The sequence below is a fragment of the Mirounga leonina genome, unplaced genomic scaffold (assembly GCF_011800145.1).
Source record: "Mirounga leonina isolate KUSES-001 unplaced genomic scaffold, KU_Mleo_1.0 Mir_171, whole genome shotgun sequence".
Lineage (NCBI taxonomy): Eukaryota > Metazoa > Chordata > Mammalia > Carnivora > Phocidae > Mirounga > Mirounga leonina.
This window is the reverse complement of record NW_023270436.1, coordinates 13,817,804-13,837,340: the sequence shown is the minus strand read 5'-3', so window position 1 is coordinate 13,837,340 and position 19,537 is coordinate 13,817,804. Positions and strand designations below refer to the sequence as shown.

At 47.8% G+C, this 19,537-nt stretch overlaps 1 protein-coding gene across 1 annotated transcript in view; it reads left to right on the top strand.

Moving 5' to 3' along the window:
• Window positions 1–19,537, top strand: part of KSR2 (kinase suppressor of ras 2) — a 400,598-nt gene that overhangs the window by 317,890 nt on the left and 63,171 nt on the right. The window contains exons 9-10 of the mRNA XM_035017093.1: window positions 2,619–2,745; window positions 11,922–12,090. Coding sequence (XP_034872984.1) covers window positions 2,619–2,745; window positions 11,922–12,090 — 296 coding nt within the window. The remainder of the gene's footprint in view (window positions 1–2,618; window positions 2,746–11,921; window positions 12,091–19,537) is intronic.

Sequence of the window (19,537 nt, the reverse complement as noted above, 5' to 3'; positions counted from 1 at the left end):
TCCTTCACACTTAGAAAGAGTGCTGGCTTGAGTGTTCCCCATGATGTGCTCTTTAGACTCAATCATTTGGCCCTGCAGAGGTGGGTGTGGGGAGGAGTCGGGCTTGGGTTTCTGGGTATGGGCCATCTGTGTTTTGTCCCCTGGGGCCCTGGGAGTGTCTGGGCCAAACTGTCCAAGCCAGCTACTCTTGGGAGAGCCACTGCCAGCCTTTTACCTTGGGGAGAAAAAAAAAAAAAAAAAAAAAAAAAAGCAAGACCAATTGAGTGCAAAGGAAAGACTGGAAAGAAAGCCTTTGTCTTGCCTGCCAAGGACTCAATAGGAAGAATCTCCTTGGAAAACCTTGCAGGCTAGCTTTCAAAATAGTTCCCCTGACTCTTGTCTCATGGTGTAGTTATCGCTGACTTCTATTACCTGTTTTGCAATTCATTCACCGGGGGACCCTCTAGGTCTGTGTTCTTCAATACAGCAGTTGCTAACCACATCTGACTATTTAAATTTAGATTAGCTTAAATGAAATAAAAGTAAAAATTCAATTACTCTGCCACACCAGCCACATTTCAAGGGCTCAGTAGCCACGGGTGCCTACCACACTGGATACTGCAGATAACCAACACTTTCCTCATGGCTGAAAGTTCTCTTGGGTATCACTGGTCCCTACCTTTGCTATTCAAAGTGCAGTCCGTGGACTGGCAACAATGGAATCCCCTGGGAGCGGTGGCATTCGACATGCACAGTTTCTGGCCCCACCCTAGACCTACTGAAGCAGAATCTGCATCTTTCACAGCATCTGTGGGCCGTTCCTCTGCCCGTTCAAGTTAAGAAGCAAGTTTCTAGAGTAGAAGTTGCCATCTCAGGTGCCACTAGGGCCAAGCAAGGATCCGAAATGAGAGAAGGTCATATGAAGCTATGCGAAGTGGAGAGGGGGCCCAGGCACTGTCTAGAGAGGACAGCCGCCCCACCAGTGATGGAGGCAATGTGGACCTGCTCTGCGTTTTTCTTGCGGTTCAAAGAAAAGTTGTATTAAGATGCTAGCAACTTACTAAGTTTTAAAATTCTTGCTGGCCAATTCCCTGTCACCCTCCATCTATAGGTTGGATGGAGCCTTGGAGCCAATGTCGCAGTATACAACCTGCTGATCTGGGACAGAGTCCCTCCTGGTCCCTGCTGTGTCCTGCCCAGCTCCCCTGGCCTTAGTCAGTGTAGGATCTGGGGAATCTGCCCAGTTTTAGAATGAACCCAAGGGAAATGTAAAGAAGGAAGCAATGTGCAGCCAAAATCCTGGGATGTGTTCCAAAGCCCAGGGGTGTTGGTTTTTGATGATCTTTGCACTGCTTACCTCCACGAGGAGAGGAAATTGCAAGTAAAGGAAGTCTTCAACCCTTTAGCCTCTTCCCACCCACATCCTTAATTAAGAACCATCTGTTCCTTGCACAACTGTATACACTCAAGGAGGCTATTTTTAAACCTGAATTCTCACAGCTCTTGAGCCCTTGTCTTGGGTCAGTGTCACTGGAGAAATTCCTCTCCGTAGTGGACTCTGCTGGAGCCCAACTCCCATGTGGAGACCAGAACCAGCCTGCTGTATGGCGACGGGCTTTCAGAGGCTGACATCTGAAGAAGGGCTCCCTCCCCCACCCACCTTCATAGCCATGCCCCCTTCGCTCAAAGCTCAAAGGCAGCAGGTGCCTGTACATTCGAAAGCAATGGATCTTTCCAGAAGTCCGCCAGCTTCTTGCTTCCCCCTCGCCACCTCCCCACCCTTGTTGATAGGAAGTTTAAAATATAGTTGGTTTCCATGGAGATGGCAGCTCAGGCTAAGCAGAGAAATTAAATCCCTGGGTCAGTGCAAAGCTTTAACTTTTCCACCAATGCCCCACACCCTGTGCAATAAAAACAGCTAACAAGTAACTCTGCCAAGCATCAAATTTGAATTTGAGCTTCTCAATTTGCCCCTCCCCATGGTCCCTATAAGTAGTAGTAATAACAGAGGGGTAACCGGAAGAGGAGCTTGGATAGTGTGGTTTGGATCAGCAAGCATTTATTTAGCGTTAGCTATGAGCCCAGCTTTTTGTATGCCTTCAGGGATGATATTGAGGAGAGGTCTGGACATACTAAGCCTTCCTTTCCGGGGTCCCGGTGGCCTTGTTTAGGACACATGTGTTTTGACATGCACCAGGCTGCTCAGGCCTGAGAAATCCCACAAGTAGCAAAGGAGGATCCCAACACAAAAGTTAGATGGGGGCAGGGACAGATGACCATTCTGAGCTTGTCCATTGATTGCAGACCATAACGAATCAGGAACCTCTTGTATTTCAAAGGAGGGTCGAGTCTGAAATGAACCCCAGTGTGAAACAATTATGGTATTGAAAACAACCTGATAGCTTCAGTTTTATTATTAAAATTTCTAATTGACAAGTTATTTATTGACACTATAAAAATTTCAGAAACCAGAGAACACCTGATCTTACTACCATGACAGACGACTATCATTTTTGGAGAATTCCCTCTTGCTCCTGGGGGGCGGGCCTTCGGGGTGGGGTCTGAGCTCTGCTTTCCTGGCCTAGCCGTATAAAACCAAAGTGGTACTTAAATTCCCAAATTGCTGTTTTTACCCCTACGGATCCAGCAAGGTTAGTCCGAACAGAGTCCGTCCCGTGTGACATCAACAACCCTCTACGAAAGCCACCCCGGTATTCGGACCTGCACATCAGCCAGACGCTCCCCAAAACCAACAAAATCAGCAAGGTGAGGCTGGGGTCCTGCTGGGTCGGGGCATGCTGGGGCCCACCGCTGCCAGGGAGGGGTGGGGGCGGGGCTTGCACGGATGGCTCTGAGAACCGTCACCTCCCAGCCCACCTGGGCTCTCCTCCTTCCGTGTGGTTTGTGTCAAGTAAAGCTTGGGGGGCATCCAGCCATCAGTGGAGAGTCAGTGTGCCAGAAATCTGATTTAGAGAGAGAGCACACAGAAGTGAGAATGAATGAGCCTGTCAAGGAGGGGGCAGTAGGGAGCACAGGAGAGCCTGAGCAGGGTCCTTAGTGGTCCAGACCCCTCCTTTTTTGCTCTGTGAGATGTTCCACCATCTGCCAGGATTAACTTCGCAGATGGTTCTGGGCTGACACAGCTGTTGAATCAGACCACCAAGAGATGGGGGGGGGGTGTCTATTTCTGAGCTCCTGCTGGAGACTCGGTGGATGGATACATGGGGGTCTGAGGCTCTGAGCCTCAGCCAGTTTGATTGGCTTCTGGCTGCTCCTCACATAGTGGTCACCAGTGAGGCTCTCTGTGCATCTTTCTCTCCACTGTGGTGTGGAAATTTCCAGTGTGATTTCCACATCCTGTGTTTGGCCTGTTGGTTGGACTGCATCAGAACTATCCCAGGGAGACTTGCAGCCTTACGGTAGGAGGCAAAGGCTGCATCCTGCACATGCCAACACGTGATTTCTCAAGCTCCCCAGTGCTTTTGTGCATTATGTGGAAAGTGCGTAAAGTGTAGATCAACCCAAGCCCATGGGAAGTCACCACTTGTTCAGGACCCAGAGGAGCATCCAGATGGCTGAGTGACCTCTCACTGGCAAGACTCAGTCTCACTTCTCTGCATCAGCTGGAGAGAGCATTGGTCCCTCCCCAGCCCACCCTCCACACAGCAGCCAGAGTAATTCCTAATGAACATAATTTGAATCCTGTCCCCTTCTGCTTAAAAACCAACCAGTGGCTTTCTACTGCATTTAGAAAACAAATCAGGCTCCTTACTGCAGACCACAAGGCCATGTGTAATTTGGCCCCTTGCTCCATCTCTGACCTCCCTTTGCATGCCTCCCCACCAAAGCCCATATGTTCTTTCTCGAGCATGCTGTCACCCACCGTTTTTACTACTAGCTCTCAGCCATTCACCATCTGGCTCCTTGTGGCATCATATAAGCAGTTGAGAGCTTGGCCTCTGAAGTCAGGCGAACCTTGCTGTCGACCTCGGCTTCCCCCACTTATTAGCTGTGAGACTCTGGACAAACCACTCATCTTTCTCAGCCTCAGTTTTCCTGTATGTGAAATGGGTGTGTTCCAGTTATCTACCGCTGTACAACAAAGCACCTCAAACTTACTGGTGTACCATAGCCTTTTAATGATGCTCGTGGAGTCTGTGGGTCAGGAATTAGGACAGGGTACAGTAGGGATGGTTGGGCTCTGCTCCATGATGTTCAGGGACTCACCTGGGAAAACCCACACAGCTGGGGGCTGGAATCTTCTAGAACAGAAATTGGCAAACTATGGCTTACAGGCCAAACCAGCCCAGCACCTGCACCCATTTTTGTGAATAGAGTTATATTGGAATGAGCCATACCCATATTGTCTATGGCTGCTTTCACACTACAATCGGGAATTGAGTGCTTCTAACAGAGACCACGTGTCTCACAAAGCCTAAAATATTTACCATTTGGCCATTTCAAGGAAAAGTTTGCCAACCCCTGATCTAGAGCCTTCTTCACTCACCTGTCTGGTGTCTGGACTGGGGTGCATCACAGGCAGGGTTCAGCGGAGACTCAGTGAGAGCATCTACATGTGGACTCGCCTTATGGTTTGAGCTTCCTCATGGTAGCTTCAGGGTAGCGAGTCTCCTACCTGGCAGGTGAGGGCCCAAAGAGCAAGTGTTTTGGCCAACCAGGGATTTTATAAGCTAGCATTATAAAAGGCAGCGCACTGTCTTGATTTGTCACTAGCCAAGGGTTGGTATATATATATATATACACCATACTGATGGAGGCTGTCACGTTCCTGCTCAGATTCAAGGGGAGAGGCATAGATCCCACCTGTCCGTGGGAGGAGTCCAAGGAATTTGAGGCCATGTTTTAAAGTGTCCATGGTGGGGGCGCCTGGGTGGCTCAGTCAGTTAAGTGTCTGCCTTCAGCTCAGGTCATGATCTCAGGGTCCTGGGTCTGGCTTCCTGCTCAATGGGGAGTCTCCTTCTCTCTCTCCCTCTCCCTCTGCCCTTCCCCCTGCTCATACTCACTTGCTCTCTCTCAAATAAATAAATCAAATCTTTAAAAAATAAAAAATAATGTGTCCATGGTGGCTAGTAAGAGCACCAACCTCAGAGAGTTGTTTTGGGGATGAAATGAGAAATCAACATAAAAGCATTTAGTATGGTTCCTGGCACCTGGTAAACGCCCAGGAAATTCTAGATACTATTATCAGATTCAATCTTGGGCTTCCAATCCAAATGCCAGGAGGGGTCCACATCTCCTTTCTTATTTACAAACAATACATATAGGTCTCTAGAAGAAGTTATCCCCACCTCTGGGGGTGCTTCGGGGACTCAAATGGTACAGCTCCTGAGAAGTAACTGTGCATGTCTATAACCCATCCTTTTCTTTGTGACATCTTAGGGGGCGGGTTGCTCAAGATCTTCCCCTCTGGCTTTGCAGGCACCATGAGCCTCTCGATCAGATGGGACAGAAACACAGGTCAGATAGATCAGTGGCTGTGACATCGCTCTGCTTGTCTGCCAGCAGGAGAATTTGATAAGAGAAATAAATTAACCTCTATTTAGAAAGCAGCTTTGACTTAAAGGTGGACAGGATCTATCACAGGGCTGGGTTATTTTTTCCTCTCTTTCTCTTCACTGGCTTCACACAGATTCTTTTTGTCAGGCAATGATGTGGTTAGTGCAATAGATTTCTGAGCCAATTTGGTCTGAAGACTTCCTTTTCATTGCTCTGTCTCCTCTCCTGTCTGGCTCAGTCAATCCAGGTTCACAAAAAGCCTAGCTTTTTCTCCCAACAGAAGAGTTAGAGTGTGCATTTTGGAGTCAGAAGGCCTGGGCTTGGAACTTTGTTCCTTCATTGACTGGTCATAGCAAGCTCTCTCTGCCTTAGTTTCCCCCTCCCCCCCATCCCTGCAAAAGAGGCAGGATGATTGCAGATGTGATTGGGATCATGGAAAGGATTAGATGCAATGATATGCATAAAGGATTTAGTCCGACATTGGCTACTCAGGGCCTGGAATGGCTTGATGACCAAGAGGACAGAATGAGGAGGAGGAAGAGGAGCAGAAGGAGGAGGAGGAGGAAGAAAGAGGCAGAGGGAGGAAGAGAGGAAGAGAGGAGGAGATGGTGGAGGAGCCAGAAGAGGAGGAGGAGAAATAGCAGCCTCTGCCAGCTCCTTGGGGGACCAGTCTACAACACTTACGCTTCCACATCAAGGCATCAAAACACCATCTGCAGTGGTGTCCAAGGTTGCAGATCTGCCTGCTTCCATGCTGCTATTTGAAGCAGCTGCATGCCGGCTTGCCCTTTTTAGCTGGTCTTGCACTTGGACCTACAGCAAGACCATGAATCATTGTTCTGTTCTTCCATCATGACCTTGACTCAGCTACTCTTTGTGGGTCTGCTCCAGGCTGTTACTGTTGACTGGTTTCCTTGTTCTCTACCTTCCTCTCTCCGTGTCATTGCTTCTGCCACCATATAGTTCCTCCTTCTCACAACCTTGGCTTATTTGTTTTCTGGCCTGTTGTGGCTCTTCTGTTCTCTTTGAGCCTTGTCTCCTCTCTGCCTGTGCTGCTAATGTTGTTTGCTATTCTTCCTGTTGGCCAGCTCAACTTTTCATTCCATGTCATAGTCATGGGCCGCTGCCATCTTGTTCTGACCTGTGGTCCTGCGTTGGGGGTGGGCTCTGGAGGTCACAAGACAAGTCTGGCTGTTTAGGACTGTCTATTCAGCACCATCTATTGGGTTGGAGGGTAGGGACAATTTCCTTAAGTCCATGAGAGAGGCAGTTACCATCACCACCATGTCCAGACCAGTGCACAACTGGGTGGAATGGGAACCTGGGAGATGAGCATGCTTCTGTTTGATTCCCAGAGTCAGATGTGAATTTCTTGTGACTTGGCACAATCTTGTGTTTCTGCTGCTGGGCTGGAGGTTAAGACCTGGGCCATCAACTCTCTGTATGACTCCAGCAAGTCTCTCCCTGCTCTCCAAGTCTCAGTGTCCCCATTTACAGAATAAGAAGGGGTTGGACTGGGAGGTCTCTGAAGGATGTTTTTGCATCTTAACTGTGCTCAGAAAGAGGAATTATGCCACTAGCCCTTCCCGGAATGATTTGGTAGAGTTTGGAATGCAACCTCTAGTTGCTGGTCCCATCGGGCTACAGATCTGGGTCTGACCTGAAGAAGGAATTTCCCCTCCTGTTATAGCAATTCGGCCTGGAACGTGGGCACCATATGCTATGCTCTCTTGGGATGATTCTGTGTATTCACAACAGCCCTGAACTACAAAGATGAGAAAGACCTAATTCCTACTCTCAAGGAGGTAGAGATAATTCCTCTCTCTATAAACACAATTCTTCCTCCCCCCCTCCCTTTATCTCTCCTTCCAGTTCTCCTTCTTTTCCATTAATTCACTCATTCATGTAACACTTACTGCTACCTCTTACATTTTTATTCCTGTGCTAAGTTCTGCAGATTCCAAGAGGAATAAGACACAGTCTAGTAGGAGATAAATCTTCTTCCTCCCTCCCTCTCTCCTCTTCATCCCTCCAACCCTCCCTCCCTTCATTTCTTTCTTGTTTTCTTCACCTTGGTTTCATCATTTCCTTCATTGTTGGTCCTTCCATCCAGTGGAAGGACCACACTGTGCCTGGCATATTTCTAAGTGCTGAGTATAGGGAGCTCCCAGCCTAGAGGATGAGACAAACAAGTAGGCTGAGAAGTGACCAGGTAGAAGCAACAGCTAAAGCCAAGGGAGTAATGCAGAGCTAGCACCAGGAGTGAATGATGTGCTTTACCTGGTGGAGCAGGGGTCAGGGGAACTTCTCAGAGGATGGGAGAGGTGAGCTGTGTCTTCTAGGCAGATATTCCAAGTAGAAATAATAGCATGTCCCAAGCCTTGAAGATGTGAAGTGGCCTGGTTTGTGTTGGGGACTGTGAGCCCCCTCATCCAGCAATAATGCAGCACCCCTTCCTGATGAGGTAGGGTGATTGGAGGCCTGGTGGAGAGTCAGGACTTTTCCCATGACCCATCATTAATGAAGCTATTCCCCTGTCCTTGGTGTCAGTGGATTACATGGGGAGTAGTAATAAGGCACTCCTACTTCTCCCAAAAAGAGTGTATCAGTGGAGGCCTATGAAGGAGCTGAAATTCCCACCCCCACCCAGCAACAATTAGGAACCCTCCTGCCCTCAGGTGCCAACAGAGGCAGAGAGCCTAGGCATCTGCCCCTACCCAGCAATAACAAGACAGCACACGCCCTCTTCCCTGCTAGGGCGGTGTCATAGGAAGCCAGCTAAAGCCAAAGGCTTCAGTAAGACCCAGAGTCTCACAACCTAATACCCAGATGTCCAGGCTTCAATGAAAAATTACTTGTCACACCAAGAGCTAGAAAGATCTCAAACTGAATGAAATAAGACAATCAATAGATGAGACGAGTAGATTTTGGAATTATCTGTGACAAAGATTGTTAGAGCAGTTATCATAAAAATATTTCAGTAAGTGATTATGAACAATCTTGAAACAAATGAAAAAATAGGAAATTGCTGCAAAGAAGTAGAAAGTCTCAGCAAATAAGTAGAAGATATAAAGGAGAACCATATGAAAAATTTAGAACATATAACCAAGAAATACAGTAATTAACATTAAAAACTCAGTGGAGAGACTCAGTGACAGAATGGAGGGCAGAGGGAAAGAATATGTGAGCTTGAAAATAGAGCAGTAGAAATTAGACAGTGGATTAAAAAAATGAGTAGAGCCTCGGGGACCCTTGGGACAATAATAAAAGGTATAGCATTGGTGTCACCAGAGTCCTGGAAGGAGAGGACAAAGAGGTCAGGGCTGAAAAAGTTCTCCAAGAAATAATGGGCAAAAACTTCTCAAAATGGGCAAAAGACATAAACCCTTGTTCCATAAACCCTTTTTCTGATTCGGAAGCTAATACACATACTATATTCATGGATTGGAAGACGCAACATAGTTAAGATGTCAGTTCTCCTCAAAATTGATTCCCAATTCCTACCAAAATCCCAGCAAGATTTTTTATAAATAAAGACAAGATTATTCAAAAAGTTATATGAAAAATCAAAGGAACTTGAATAGCTAAAAACAATTTTGGAAAAGAATGAAGTGGGAGGAATCATTTTGTCTGATTTCAAAGCTTATATATAGTTAACAGTAATCGAGACCAAAGAGGATATACAGATGGCAATTAAACACATGAAAAGATGTTCAATAACATTAGCCATTAGGAAAATGCAAATTAAAACCACAATGAAATATCATGACACTCCTATCAAAATGGCTAAAATAAAACATTATGATAACACCAAACACTGGCTAGGATGCAGAGAAAATCAATCACTCATACATTATTGGTATAAAATGATGTAGCCCCTCCAAAGAACAATATTTGCATTTTCTTTAAAAATTAAGCATGCAATTACCATGCTGTCCAGAAGTTGCACTTCTGGGTATTTATCCCAGAGAAATAAACACTTTTGTTTGTACAAAACCTGTACATGAATGTTAAGAGCAGCTTTATCCACAGTAGCCATGGAGGGGAAACAACCTAGCTGTCCTTCAATGAGTGAATGATCAAACACATTGTGATACATCCATGTCATAGAATACTGCTCAGCGATCAAAAGGAACAAACTATTGATACACGCAACAGCTTGGATGAATCTCCAGAGACTTCTTCTGGGTGAAAAAAAGAAGCCAATCCAGAAAGGTTACATCATAAAGTATGATGATTCAATTTATATAGCATTATTGAAATGACAAAATTAGAGAAATGGAGAATAGATTAGTGGTGTCTAGGGTTCAAGATGGGAGGGAGAGAGGTGAAGAGAGAGAGGCAAGTGGGGATAGCTATAAAAGGGCGATGTGAGGGATCCCCGTGGTGGTGGAAATGTTCTGTATCGTCGCTGTATCCACTCAATGTCTGCGTTGTGATATTGTGCTGTAATCTTGCAAGATGTAATCATCAGAGAAAACTGGGTAAGGATGCATGAGATCTCTGTTACTTCTTAAAACTGCATGTGAGGGGCGCCTGGGTGGCTCAGTCATTAAGTGTCTGCCTTCGGCTCGGGTCGTGATCTCAGGGTCCTGGGATCGAGCCCCGCATTGGCCTCCCTGCTCAGCGGGGAGCCTGCTTCTCCCTCTCCTACTCCCTCTGCTTGTGTTCCCTCTCTCGCTGTGTTTCTCTCTGTCAAATAAATAAAATCTTAAAAAAAAATTCTAAAAAAAAAAAACTGCATGTGAATCTGCAGGAATATCAGATAAAAAGTTTAATTGCCAATTGTGTCGCCAACGTAATTGCTACCATTTACTGACAACCAAGTGCCTTGGCCCAATCCCAGGGGTGTAGGTGCCTACGCAACCTCATCTGAACTTCACAGCAGACCCAGCAGGTGGGTGTTCTTAGCTCACGTGAGGGACGAGGAGAGACTGAAGCTCACAGAAGTGAAGTCGCTTTCTTGGAGGCAGTGGGAGCGAGTGCATTCTGGGAGGGTGACATGCACAGCACGGACACCCATTGGGCAGCCAGATGGAGAATGTCCATTTCCCATTCCCCCTGGCCCCCCTATTCTGGTTGGTTTTGTTACGCTGACTCTGCAGTTTGGCAGGTAAACATACCTGTTGTCAAATAACCGGCTCACACAAAACCATCCTCAGGCACCCACAGCCAGTCAGAGTGATGGACCTCTAAGTAATGCAGGGACCAAGTGACAGCGTCCTGTGAGTGGACAGATTAAGCTGTCCCTGAGAACACTTAGCTCTGCTGGCATTGGGAGGCAGGAATCCCTTCTATAGGACATTGAGGTTGGCTGGTATTATTCTCATTTCACAATGGGCAAAACTGAGGACCAGAGAGGTTAAGAGCATTTGGTCCCAGACATAGGGGGAAGGGGTGGCTGTGGGATCTGCGTCTGGGTTTGCCTGACCCAGGCTTCTGCTGGCATCAGTCTTCTGGGGCTGCCATAACTACACAAACTGGAGAGCTAGAACAACAGATATTTTTCCTCTCCCCGTTCTGGAGGCCAGGCATCTGAAATCAAGGTGTTAGGGGGGTTGGTTCCTTTTGGGGGCTCTGAGAGGGAATCCGTTCCATGCCTCTCTCCTAACGTCTGGTGGCTCTGGCCATCCTAATCGTTGCTTGGCTTTGAGACGTGGCAGTCGATCTCTACCTCTGTCTTCACATGGCCTTTCCCTCTGTGCATGTCTCTCATTTTCCATTTCTTATAAGGACACTTGATACTGGATTTAGGGTGCACCTTAATCCAGAATGATCTCCTCTGGAGATCTTCAATTACATCCGCAAAGACCTTTTTCCAAAGAAGTTCACATTCTGAGTTTCCCAAGGGGTAGATCTACTGGGGGACACTCTTCAAGCCACGACACTGCTCCTGATTCTGATGGTGTACATATGGATTCTGGCCTCATGTTTGCTTAGAGCAGGTTCGGGGTCCAGGAGAGGCAGTGGCGCCTCCAAATGAGATGTGAAGGAAGAAGCTGTAGGCTCGCTCTCGCACTCTCTCTGGAGCTGTCAGGCTGTTGATTCTTTAATAAACACTCGGGAGGAAAGGTGTTAGGAATGGAAAGAGCACTCTGGGCACCTTGGCGTGGGACTTTCCAAAATCAAAAAGCACAGGGAGCGTGGCTGTCACCTACGTGGCTTTCATTACGTGGTAACCTTTCGCTCTGGAGTCCAGACAGCGGGCGGGAAATTGATGCCAGAAACTGTTCCTTCCACAGCTGGATGCAAACCAGCTGGTGGGCGGGGATGATGAAGCAGGTGGGACGTGGGAAGGGTCTGGTGGCTGAGGGCAGGGGAGGCTAAGAATGCTGGCATGGGGTTCCTTCCTGCTTGCTCACTCTCACTGCTGTATCTCTGCTTCTCTGCCTCCCCCTGGCCCCTCCCCCGTTTTCTTTCTGCAGGACCACATCCCTGTCCCTTACCAGCCAGATTCTAGCAGCAATCCCTCATCCACAACGTCCTCCACGCCCTCCTCGCCAGCACCCCCCCTCCCTCCCAGCGCCACGCCGCCTTCTCCCCTGCACCCTTCCCCTCAGTGCACGAGGCAGCAGAAGAACTTCAACCTGCCAGGTACCTCTGCACTTGGGGTGTCGCTGGGAGGGGGGGTTGGGCTCGAACCAGAGCCGTGTCTGGGTCAGTCCGTGCTTAAAGGCAATGGGTTGAAGGCATGTGGTTGAGTCTTCCTATAGGCAGGGCAATCACCACATTATTACCTTATTTGATCTTTAGGGTGGCCATGAAGTAAGTCTTCTCGGCTCCATTTTACAGATGAGGACACTGAGGCTCAGAGAGGTAAAGGGCCTTTTGGTCTCCCTTCCAAGTACTAACCAGGCCCGACCCTGCTTAGCTTCCGAGATCAGACGAGATCGGGTGCGCTCAGGGTGGTATGGCCGTAGACTAAGGGCCAACAGCAACCCAGTGTCTGCAACTAAGTATCAGTCATGGGGAGGAGGGCATCTACTCAAGCTGGCAGTTGTCTCATAAGCTAAATAGCTTGGAATTGGCATCAGGATCCTGGGGCCGCAGCTGAGCAGGGCTGCATTTGGATGGAGTCTTACTCCAGGTATCAGGATAGGGCTTGGAATGAACAGCTGGAGTCCTGGATTCAGTATCCAGTTCTGCCCTGTTCCTGCCGTGTGACCTGTAACCTCAGTTTTCCCACCCCTGAAAGGATACAGATGGATAAGAGGATCCAGAAGGTTCTCCCAGCTCACAAATTCCAGGGGACCTGGCTGCTGACCTGAGACCATGCACCGGGCTATGAGATGCTGGAGAAGCCACTCATGAGATGTTCGGTTTCTTGGCCTCCTTTGTCATTAGACTTAAGAAAGAGATCCCTCTCTGCTCAGGAGGACCAGATCTAAGAGTGTTCCCACCTCTTCTGAGGTCCAGCCCAGCTCACTTCCTCTTCTAGGGCCCTAAGGACTTCCTAGCTTGGCCATATTTGCAGGAAGGAGGCTGGAGGGATGAGGTCTGCTTGACCAGTGGGAACCACAATCTAGATGTGTGTTATTCAATATGGTGCCCACTAGCCACATGTGGCTATTTAAATTTAAATGAATTAAAATTAAATATAATTAACATTTTAATTCCTTGGCCACATTAGCCACATTTTGATTACTCAGTAGCCACTTGGGGCTGGTGGCTGCCATATTGGCCAGTGAAGAGTATAGAACATTTTTATCATCATAGAAAGTTCCACTGGACAGTGCTGATCTAGGGGCTGATCTCCACCTGGGCCAGCGAGCTTCATGCAGGGGAGGAAATCCAGGTTCTCAGCTACGGGTCACACTTCCAAGCCTAATCAGCCACGAGTGAGTGGCAGGTAGGCAAATGGGGGTCCACTCCCACTCCTAAGCAGCACCCAGATACAACTACTGATTTAAGGACAAGCTGTCACCTGCCCACACTGTTTTGATCAGGGCTATGTCCATAGGAATAGGGCACATTTTGAAGTCTTGGCGATATGGGGATTTTTTTGTGTGTGAAGTTCAAGCCTGAGGCAGTCTTGTCTCTGTCCGGTGGGAAGGCCACTCGCTTGGCAGCCACCAAAGACCATAATGTGAGTCAGCACCTGGAATCATCTCAGCATGTGCTTCCCCGAGTCAATTAGGCCAAAATTGCCCTCTATGCCCACAGGCTGGGGGCTCCCACTGTCACCTCTGGGGTTGTCCATTTCCATTTCCCTGGAACAGGGTGAATGGAAGAAAGACCCTTTGATGCTTCATGAAGCCCCCAAATCTGGGAAGAAGTGGGGGTTTGGGTGCTTTCTTAGAGTTGCTCCACCCACCCCCCCTTGGACACTGACTTCAGGTACTGTCCCCGAAACTGTTTGCTGCTTGCTGCTTGCTTAACGGCCAGGGGCTGAGAAAGGACCTTAAGAGGTCCTTTAGGGTCCTGAGGCTCAGAGAGGTAAAGGTTCTTTTGGTCTCCCTTCCAAGTACTAACCAGGCCCGACCCTGCTTAGCTTCTGAGATCAGACGAGATTGGGCACGTTCAGGACGGTATGGCTGTAGACTAAGGCAGAACCATGTGTCAGAGTGCCATAACTCTTTCTGTCCCTCAAAGACTCTGCTGACATCTTTAGACAAGACACCTGGCTAACCAGGGCTGATCGCTGGTCTCCCTGAGCTTCTTCATTCCTTCGGTCGGGTCCCCGAGGCGGGGTCCTTGCTGATTTGCTGCTTGCCTGCCAGAGGATCTGCACCTACTCCGGAGCATCTCATGACAATGATATTTGGGGAGTGGGCTGCAAGGTCCTCTGAGCTCTGGAGCTGGGCTGCTTGGGTTCAAATGCTACCTCTACTACTTAATACCTGCATCATGCTGAGCAAATCAGTTACCGCTCTGTGCCTCTGTTTCCTCCTCTGTAAAATGGGGATAATAATAGTATCTGCTTCATAGAATCATTGAAGGACTAAACCTCATCATAGACGTACAAAGCTGAGCAGAGTGCCTGTCTCATTGAAGATCTTAACAAATGCTGGGGCACCTGGGTGGCTCAGTTGGTTGAGCGTCCGACTCCTGATGCCGGCTCAGGTTGTGATCTCAGGATCGTGAGATCAAGCCCCACATTGGGCTTCACGCTGGGTGTGGAGCCTGCTTGAGAGTCTCTCTCTCCCTCTCCCTCTTCCCCTCCCCTGCTCTCTCTCTAAAAAAAAAAAAAAAAAAAAAAAAGACAAAACAAAAAAACTACCATGGCTACCATTTTTGGCATTTCTCACCATCACTGCTAATTCATATGGGCCCTAATCAGAATTCTGGAAATAAAGAGGAAATCCTCATATACCCGGGTGTTAGGAGTAGGAATTGAATTCAACCTTCTGAGAAGGTAATTTTGCATTGTCTATCAAAGTTTTATATGTACATTCCTTGGACCAGCAATATCACTTCTAAGACTTTATATATAGGTATGCTTGCATAGGGCACAGGGATCTATATGTAAGGATTTCATTGCAATAGTGGAGAATCTGGACTCAACCCAAGAGGGGAATGGTTGATACACTGTAATATATCTGCATAACCAAAGATTCAGGGGCCCTTAAAAAGAATGGGGTGGCTCCTTATAGATATCCTGACATGAAAGAGATCCACAATGCAGTTTAAGTGGGAAAATAAGTGATTTGCAAAGCAGTTAGTATAATAACATCCTCTGTATTCTTTTTTTTTTTAAGACTTTATTTATTTGAGAGAGAGAAAGCACAAGAAGGGGGAGGGTCAGAGGGAGAAGCAGACTCCCCGCTGAGCGGGGAGCCCGATGCGGGACTCGATCCCAGGACTCCAGGATCATGACCTGAGCCAATGGCAGTCGCTTAACCAACTGAGCCACCCAGGCTCCCCTACATCCTCTGTATTCTAAAATAATTATATATAGTTGTATACATATGTTTATATGTGGGTGTATATATAGTTGTGTATATGCACCCCAAAAAAGTCTATAGGAACTTCATGGCAGCTATTTCTAAGAAGAATAATTTTATTTTATGCATTGCTACAACATATAGAATACCAAGGAGCATGCACCAGTTTTGTAATTGAATAGTAATAATAAAATGCAATATTGAAATGGAAAGCAAAATGGGACCTTCCAGAGGAGCAGCCAGACCTTCTCCCTTGACTTAGGAGGTTTTAGCAAAATTCCCTCAGAATGACAAGTGCCTATCCTGTTCATATAAGGCCCTCGTCACTGTCACGCTCTTGACTGTGAACCTTTGCTGACGGGAAAGCAGCTTTGACCATGGTTCCGTGCCAGCTGTTGAGTTTTCTAAAGACTATTCCAGCTAATGCATAGGCATAACCAGTCCCCAGCATTGACTGATCTAGAACGTTCTTTTCCAAAAGGGTCCGTGGGGTTAACAGGCATTTGGCTCACTTGTTAACCTCATGACATACGAAAGAAGAGTTTTTATTTAGAAAACCAAGAGCATCAGGTATAGACTTGGTAGGATCTGTGATCGACCTCCTTGTTCTCCGCCACTCCCTTCCAAATCCCGGGGCCATGTTTGACCTGGTGAGTGGCTCATGGGGGTTTCCCCCCTTGCAGAACCGCCCACCTCCCCTTACTCTACCCTGATTCCCTCTTTATGCTCAACAGTGCTCCTCCTTCCCTGCCATGATCTTGTTCATTTATTAACTTATTTAGTGCCCATGTCCTCATGATAATCAGAATTGTCAGCTCCATGAGACTAAGACACATGTCTGCTTCATTTACCCCTCTATACCTGAAACCCAACACATTGCCTACTGCTGAAGGCACTAATTAAATGTTGTTGTTTTTTTTTTAATGAGGGAGGGATTGAATGAACGAATGAATGACTTGAAATTCTTGCACTTCCCAGGGCTGCAGTTTTCTCTCTTCAAGTCATCTTCTGGCCCTCAGACTGCATTCACCCATCCATTTCCGTACACGTATTTATTGAGCATCTACTATGTTCCAGTCCTATACGAGGCACTAGGTTTGGAGCAATACACAAACCAGCCGTGCCCTGTATGAGTTTCCAGTGGCTTCTGTGACAAATCACCACAAGCTTAGTGGCTTAAAACAGCCCAGATGTATTACCTTACAGTGATGGAGGTCATAAGTCCAAAGTCAGTTTCACCCGGCTAAACATCAAGGTGTCCGCAGGGCTGGTTTTGCCTGCGGGGCTAGGAGAGATTCCACCTCCTTGCCTTTTCCCAGCCTCTAGTGGCTTTCTGCATCCCTTCTTTGCACGTGGCTCCACACCTTTCCCACCCCTGTTTCCATCGTCACATCTCTGACTCTCCATCCCTGACTTGGATCTGTCTGCCTCCCTCTTGTAAGGACCCATATGATTACACTTAGGGCCCACCCAGAGGATCCAGGATAACCTGCCCGTCTCATGATGCTTCACTTAATCATACCTGCAGAGGCCCTTTTGCCATGGAAGAGGATGCAGTCATGGTTTCCAGGGAATAGGATGTGGACCTCTTGGGCAGAGCGGTATTATTCGGCCTGCCAGTCCCCATTCTCGTGGAGTCTGGCTTCGTGGGAGAGATGGGTTAGCTATGCAGACATACACCTGAAATAAGTTGCGACAAGTGCTTTGAAGGGAAAGAACAACGTTACAGCAACCCCACTGCAAATTCAAGAGGAGAACAAGTTTAGGTTGAAGGGTCAGAGGTGGCTGAGTTCCAAAGATGGGGGAGAGTTGACCGGGCAGAGGGAGGGGAGCATGTACAAAGGCCCTGCCCCAGGAAAGAGCTGAAAAAAAATGTCCCCAAGACCTGAGTGCCACGAAAAAGGGAAAAATAGCACCAAGGAAGACTCAGAGCTGCAGGGAGGAGGCCTGGCAGGGCATGGCAGGGATCTGCATTTTATTTAAATCTGAATTTTATTTAAAAGGTGTAGGCAGGAGATGACTTATCCTCCCTCCTTCCTTCTAGATCCTTCCTCCTCGAAACCACTCAGACTGCTTTTGGGGGGAGACCTTCGGGAAGGAGGGAAGGAAGGAGGGCTTCCGAGTAGAGGAGCCTTCAAAGCGGTCTGCTTATGTCTCTGGCCTCCGGGCCACCTGAAGCCTCCCAGGTCCCGAGTCCTCTTCCGTTCCAGAGAGTGAGGGGGGCCACTCAGCTTTCCTGGACAGGCCATTCGGGTTCATCAGCTTCCTGTTGGAGCTGCTGCTCACTCGTGGCTGTTGTCGGCAAGGACAGGGCTCACGGCCACGCCTTGACTCCTCTCTGGCCACTCTCTCCTTGTCATTCGTCAGGAACGAGCTGTTCCCCGGCACACAGAGGGGTCGAGGAGGGGGCCGGCTCTGCGCATGGAGGCCTTTGCCAGCATCCACTTTGCCTGACACCTGTCCCTCTTTGGGGCAGTGTTCCCTCTCCCTCCCCTCCCCCAGCTGCTGCTCTGTGAAAGATCATTACCAGCTAGCCTTTTCTGCAGACGCTGAATCGCCTGTTCCAGCTGGGGAGGGAAGAGATCAGCTAAGCCTCTTGAGAACTCCGGGTAGTTTTTCCTTTTTAATTTTAGCCCTTGTTGACTGGGTGCAATGAAAAAAAAAAACAAAAACAAAAAACAGACCTAAGTTATCTAACAGAAAAAGGTCCTTGAAATCACGGAGATTGGTTCTCTTTTAAAGCTCTGCTCTGTGACTTCGAATGAGTTGCTTCCCGTCCCGGGCACCTCATTTTCCAGAATTAGAAAATGCATCCGTTCAGATTCCAACTATCTGGGATATTTGGGGATTGCTGTGCTAGAAGAGAGTTGATTAATTCCACAAACATGAGTCGTGCACCCACTGGTGCAAGGGCCCTTGGGATCCTGAGATACCAACACTTGCTCTCTGTCCTGGGAGAGTTTATCAATCAGTTCCAACCTCAGGGACAGCTAATGACTTTACTCTTTGAAATTGATTTTCTCTTAATTATAAGTCATTCTTGTCTGTTTATTAAGAGAGCTTAGAAAGATAGTGGCTTAACCGTTGCAGCTAATGCTTATTTAGCACTACTATGCACTCTGATCTCATGTAGTGATGATCTCAGCCCTGGGAGGGAAAGACTGTTATTATCCCCATTTTACACACATGGAAACTGAGACTCAGAGTTGCTTAAGCTTTTACAAACAGCCAAAGGAAGAGCGAGGATTCGACCCTCTAGGAACAGCCTCCCACTCCTGCTGTCCAGCTCCTGTTTGCTTTACACTTGAAGTCAGCAAACTTTTCCTATAATGGGCCTAATAGTAATATTTTAGACTTTGTGGGCCATACAGTCGCAAATATTCAACTATGACGTTGTAGCATGACGGTAGCCAGAGACAGCATGCAAATGAATGAACATGAGACTGTGTTCCAATAAAACTTTATGAACAAAAACAGGTGATGGGGGCGCCTGGGTGGCTCAGATGGTTAAGCGTCTGCCTACGGCTCAGGTCATGATCTCAGGATCCTGGGATCGAGTCCCGCATCGGGCTCCCTGCTCCTTGGGAGCCTGCTTCTCCCTCTGCCTCTCTCTCTCTCTCTCTGTCTGTCATGAATAAATAAATAAAATCTTTAAAAAAAAAAAAAAAAAAAACAGGTGATGGTCCAGACTTGACCCATGGGCCATGGTTTGTCAACCCCTGGCCCCAGCCTCTGATCCACTCCATGAATTCTGGGTGAGTCAACGTGCAAGTCATAGGTTGCCCCGGACGTAATAAAATTATTTCTGGAAGCATATTCATCAATTCAGACTCCTATCTGACCCCATTCCTGCTCACTTCCTCTGCTTGGGGAGATGAAACTCTGTGTGACCTCCCCAGTGCCCATGATACCCTTGTCCCCCCTGCTCCCACCTCCATCCCACTGTCACCAGTAACTGGTAACATCAGAAACCTCGGGGATATCCGGAAGAGCTGGCCTCTGGTGAGTGAACCAGAAGTGAAATAAAGTGTAGGCGAAATCAGCAGCGAAGTTGAGGAAATTTCTTTTATCCCTAAATATAGCTATCAACTCATGCTCATGGTGGGCAGAATAATGGTACCCCAAACATGGCTATGCTCTAATTCCAGAATCTGTGT